Source organism: Salmo salar, chromosome 08 (assembly GCF_965601325.2).
Source record: "Salmo salar chromosome 08, fSalSal1, whole genome shotgun sequence".
In the NCBI taxonomy this organism is placed as follows: domain Eukaryota; kingdom Metazoa; phylum Chordata; class Actinopteri; order Salmoniformes; family Salmonidae; genus Salmo; species Salmo salar.
The window spans coordinates 41678525-41684524 of NC_138298.1; the positions used below are offsets into that span (position 1 = coordinate 41678525).

General features: G+C 43.5%; 1 protein-coding gene across 1 annotated transcript in view; it reads left to right on the forward strand.

Annotated features, from left to right (window-relative positions):
• LOC106593599 (NACHT, LRR and PYD domains-containing protein 1 homolog) overlaps positions 1-6000 on the forward strand; it is a 160900-nt gene extending 154900 nt beyond the window's left edge. The window contains exons 4-11 of the mRNA XM_082978246.1: positions 1237-1274; positions 1919-1983; positions 2116-2330; positions 2509-2768; positions 2925-3050; positions 3151-3283; positions 3369-3398; positions 5356-6000. Of these exons, the coding sequence (XP_082834372.1) occupies positions 1237-1274; positions 1919-1983; positions 2116-2330; positions 2509-2768; positions 2925-3050; positions 3151-3283; positions 3369-3398; positions 5356-5756 (1268 nt within the window). The 3' untranslated portion in view covers positions 5757-6000. The remainder of the gene's footprint in view (positions 1-1236; positions 1275-1918; positions 1984-2115; positions 2331-2508; positions 2769-2924; positions 3051-3150; positions 3284-3368; positions 3399-5355) is intronic.

Below are 6000 nucleotides of genomic sequence, written 5' to 3' on the forward strand. Positions count from 1 at the left end.
ACCGGTCATGCTGGAGGATGTTGCAGGCAGCAGAACGTTCTCCACGGCGTCTACAGACTCTGTCACGTCTGTCACGTGCTCAGTGTGAACCTGCTTTCATCTGTGAAGAGCACAGGACGCCAGTGGCGAATTTGCCAATCTTGGTGTTCTCTGGCAAATGCCAAACGTCCTGCACGGTGTTGGGCTGTAAGCACAACCCCCACCTGTGGATGTTGGGCCCTCATAGCACCCTCATGGAGTCTGTTTCTGACCGTTTGAGCAGACACATGCACATTTGTGGCCTGCTGGAGGTCATTTTGCAGGGCTCTGGCAGTGCTTCTCCTGCTCCTCCTTGCACAAAGGTGGAGGTAGCTGTCCTGCTGCTGGGTTGTTGCCCTCCTACGGCCTCCTCCACGTCTCCTGATGTACTGGCCTGTCTCCTGGTAGCGCCTCCATGCTCTGGACACTACGCTGACAGACACAGCAAACCGTTCTTGCCACAGCTCGCATTGATGTGCCATCCTGGATGAGCTGCACTACCTGAGCCACTTGTGTGGGTTGTAGACTCCGTCTCATGCTACCACTAGAGTGAAAGCACCGCCAGCATTCAAAAGTGACCAAAACATCAGCCAGGAAGCATAGGAACTGAGAAGTTGTCTGTGGTCCCCACGTGCAGAACCACTCCTTTATTGGGGGTGTCTTGCTAATTGCCTATAATTTCCACCTGTTGTCTATTCCATTTGCACAACAGCATGTGAAATTTATTGTCAATCAGTGTTGCTTCCTAAGTGGACAGTTTGATTTCATATAAGTGTGATTGACTTGGAGTTACATTGTGTTGTTTAAGTGTTCCCTTTATTTTTTTGAGCAGTGTGTATGTGTATATATGTATGTGTAAATATGTATGTGTGTATATATATATATGTATATATATATATGTGTGTGTATATATATGTATATATATATATATATGTGTGTCTATATATTTATTTATTTATTTATTTTTATTCTGATTTTTCAGGGGGTAGCAGCAGCCCCCACTGCCCTCAGTAGTCTGTCATTCCTTTTCCCTCTCAACCATACAATTTAATTCCTCATCAATCCATGGTAATTTAACAGCATTTACAGTCAGTTATTAATGGGTGCATGGTTATTAGTAACTGAAATAAGCAATTTCATAAATGCGTCTGGTTGCTTGACAGTCTAATTACCTGTATTTAAATATCTGTTTTATAGAACAGCTACTTTTGACTTCAGGGATTCCTCAGAGCTGTAAGACTTGTGACCATGTTGAGGTAAGTCATAATGTCAATTCTTACTTTTACATACCTGCAGGAGTCAGGTACAGTCTCAAAGCCAGGTGTGTACTGACCAACCATTCATACTGGGATATAGACAGTCCTGTGTTCTGCTTTAGTAATATAAACACAGTCTCAAAGCCAGGTGTGTACTGACCAACCATTCATACTGGGTTATAGACAGTCCTGTGTTCTGCTTTAGTAATATAAACACTGTCTCAAAGCCAGGTGTGTACTGACCAACCATTCATACTGGGATATAGACAGTCCTGTGTTCTGCTTTAGTAATATAAACACAGTCTCAAAGCCAGGTGTGTACTGACCAACCATTCATACTGGGATATAGACAGTCCTGTGTTCTGCTTGTAGGCATGCAGGATTTTAGCTGTTGTCACCTTTATTCATTAGACAGTTTAATCAATATATCACCAGCATTCTATGTAACATTGAATAAATACATTAGATACATGATTGTTTTTTAATGGGCCAGTTTCCCAGACACAGATTAAGTCTAGTCCTGGACTTTAAAGAACTTTCCATTGAAACTTCCATTGAGCATGCTTTTTAGTCCTGCACTAGACTCAATCTTTGTCCAGGAAACAGGCCCCATATGTATTACTGACATGCTTGTCCTTGTTCAGGACTCCACACACTGGCTTCAGATTGAACCCTTGACTTCCACTGTCCAGGGAGTGACAATGTTCAGGTAAAATAACTACTTTTAACATTTCATTCCACCTGCTAGTGTATTTCCCCATTACTTTTGGGAATAGTCTTCTAATCCAACCTCTCCATTTTACCATTGACCCTCTCTACCATATCTTGTTGTTGCCCTCAGGCACATGACACCCAAAGGGAGTTATGAGTGCACAGTGTCTGGGCTCCGCTGGCTGTGTGAGAGAGATGTCATTCTGAAGTATCACTTCAGGAACTGGGAACCCTACAGTCACCTTCTGAAAGACATGCAGTACACACAAGGTGGTCCATTGCTGGACATCACTATGGAGTTAGGTGAACTGGAGGAAGTTCATCTGCCACACTTTGTCTGTTTAGGTATAACCATATAGAAATAGTATTCAGAAAGACATTTCCATGTCACTTCATGAATTAATGAATGAACTATTCTGGGAGTTTGTGTTTACTGTGATCTGGTACTGCATATTCTTTGTGTTTTAGTTGGATGAATAATACAATATTTGTCTTTCTGTCTCCTTTTTATTGTGTTGTTCAGGGACCAACCCTTCCCTGAGGAATGAGATGAAGATTCTTCATGTAGAGGAACATGGAGTGTCTTTAGAGGAAGTGCATGAGGTCACCAGATTCCATGCTAAGATTCTCCATCCCAAGTTCTCAGCTATCTCTGTTATACTGAGCTATATCCTTTCTTGGAACGTAGATGTCCACTGTGAGCTGATGCTCTATCTGACAGTGATGAAGGAAACACTAATTCCACGCCTATACCTGTTCCCCAGTAACCCCGGCCAAATACTGGTGAGTTTCATTATTATAGAGATGACCTTAACTAACCAGTGGTCCAGTTTATGTTGACACTCATTATATGAAGATAAGTGTGTTGCTAGTTTTCTGAATAATGTTTGAATTAGACTATACATTGACTGGCTGGGTATTCCATGCCTCGTTTCACAGGCTGTGGACCAACAGGAAAAGTCTCAAGGGTCTTCAAGGATTCTCATCTCCAGACCAGAGCAGTCCTTCAAACTGAATAGTTCCTTCAGACTGAACATTCCCTGTTCTACCGCCATCAATCCACAGGTACAGTTTCAGTAGACTAAGAACATGAATCTGACATTTAAGTCACATTTCTATGCATTGATCTCTCTCTCTCTCTCTAAATCTCTCTCTCTCCCTCCAGAGGATTCATCTCATACATAGAGACACCACACCAAGCTTTTTCAGGGCAGTTGTGAAAATGACAGGGATTGACATTGAGATGCAGTTATTCAGTGATGATGAGAGGATAGCATGGAAAGAAATTGTGCCAATAGGTAGGAGCACATGTCAATCATAACTTTGTACTTTAGTACCAGATGCTATTTAGAGTGATATAACCTCATGTTGTTTATCTTTCAGATGAATACATCTCTGACACCCGTTCAACAAGTAAGTAAACATGAGAGTTAGTGCATTCGGGAAGTATTCAGACCCCTTGACTTTTTCCACTTTTTTGTTACATTACAGCCTTATTCTAAAACGGATTCAATTGTTTTCTTTCCTCATCAATCCTAACACCAATACCCCATAATGACAAAGCAAAAACAGATATCACATTTACATAAGTATTCAGACCCTTTACTCAGTACTTGGTTGAAGCACCTTTGGCAGCGATTACAGCCTCTAGTCTTCTTGGGTAATGAACTACAAGCTTGGCACACCTGTTTTTGGGGAGTTTCTCCCATTCTTCTCTGCATATCCTTTCAAGCTCTGTCAGGTTGGATGGGGAGTGTCGCTGCACAGCTATTTTCAGGTCTCGCCAGCGATGTTAGATCGGGTTCAAGTCCGCACTCTGGTTGGGCCTCTCATGGACATTCAGAGACTTGTCCCGAAGCCACTCCTGTGCTTTCTTGACTGTGTGCTTAGGGTGATTGTCCTGTTGGAAGGTGAACCTTTGCCTCAGTCTGAGGTCCTGAGCGCTCTGGAGTAGGTTTTCATCAAGGATCTCTCTGTACTTTACTCCGTTCATCTTTCTCTTGATCCTAACTAGTCCCCCAGTCCCTGCCGCTGAAAAACATCCCAAACAGCACGATGCTGCCACCTCAATGCTTCACTGTAGGGATGGTGACAGGTTTCTTCCAGTCGTGACGCTTGGCATTCAGGCCAAAGAGTTCAATCTTGGTTTCATCATACCAGAGAATCTTGTTTCTCATGGTCTGAGAGTCTTTACATGCCTTTTGTCAAACTCCAAGCGGGCTGTCATGTGCCTTTTACTCAGGAGTAGCTTCTGTCTGGCCACTCTGCCATAAAGGCCTGATTAGTGGAGTGCTGCAGAGATGGTTGTCCTTATGGAAGGTTCTCCCATCTCCACAGAGGAACTCTGGAGCTCTGTCAGAGTGACCATTGGGTTATTGGTCACCTTCCTGACCAAGGCCCTTCTCACCAGATTGTTCAGTTTGGCCGGGCGGCCAGCTCTAGGAAGAGTCTTGGTGGGTCCAAACTTCTTCCATTTCAGAATGATGGATGTAACTGTGTTCTTGGGATCTTCAATGCTGCAGAATTTATTTGGTACCCTTCCCCTGATCTGGGCCTCGAGATTTTCCTTTCTCAGAGCTCTTCGACCTCATGGCTTGGTTTTTGCTCTGACATGCACTGTCAACTGTGGGACTTTATAAAGACAGGTGTGTGGCTTCCAATCAATTGAATCTACCACAGTCTCACTCCAATTAAGTTGTAGAAACATCTCAAGGACGATCAATGGAAACAGGATGCACCTGAGCTCAATTTCGAGTATCAATGCATTCTTATGTAAATAAGGTATTTCTATTTTATCTTTAATAGATTTGTAAACATTTGCAAAAACCTGTTTTCGCTTTGTCATTATGGGATGCTGTGTGTAGATTGATAAGGAATTTTAGGAAAAGGCTGTAACGTAACAAAATGTGGAAAATGTAGATTAACCTGGTTCTGAATTACCCAATGACATCTCCTCCAGGACTTGATGTAGATTAACCTGGTTCTGAATTACCCAATGACATCTCCTCCAGGACTTGATGTAGATTAACCTGGTTCTGAATGCCCCAATGACATCTCCTCCAGGACTTGATGTAGATTAGCCTGGTTCTGAATGACCCAATGACATCTCCTCCAGGATTTGATGTAGATTAGCCTGGTTCTGAATGACCCAATGGCATCTCCTCCAGGACTTGATGTAGATTAGCCTGGTTCTGAATGCCCCAGACTGTTTTTCTATGTCTGTGAAACCGTCCCTAAATGTGAATATGTGATATGTTCAGGTCGTTATTGTAAGATATGTTTTCTCAATACTTTTATTTTAGGAGTCTGCTTCTAAGTGACTGAAATGTAAATGTACAAATGTAGTTATTTTGTAACCTGACTCTCTCAGGTGCTGTGTTGGGGGCAGGGCATCCGGCTGAGAGCAGTCGGACTGCTTCTACAAAACTGCAGCTGCGTTCTGTACGGACAGAGTTTGTGAAACGAGTGTCAAGACCTGTCCTGAATGAACTGCTGGACGGACTCCTGCAACACACAGTCATCAACCAGGAGGAAATGGAGTCAGTGAAGGTGATAGCTGAGAGGGCAGAGAAGGCACGTGACATCATCGACATGGTGTTGAGAAAAGGAACTGAGTCAAGTTCCAGGATGATCAACCTTCTTGTGGAGCTGGACCCCTGTCTTTGTTCACTGCTTCAGATCAACAGTTGTAGTCAACCCCTGGGTGTGGGGAGACCAGGCAGAATAGACAGGCAGGATGGTTCAACATGTTCTTGCTGTCTGTTGCTTTAATTCAGGCTCCCAAAAATGTACAGAAAATGTCAATCAAACATGACCACTATAATAGCAATAAACTTACAGAAGGACCAACCACACAGCCTCTCTCCTTCTGCAGCCTCCTGGAAGTGTGGATCTTCTAGCAGGAGGGTCAGTCAGTCCTCCACTAGGTTCCTAGCTGGACCCCTATCTAGCAGGAGGGTCAGTCAGTCCTCCACTAGGTACCTAGCTGGACTACTATCTAGCAGGAGGGTCAGTC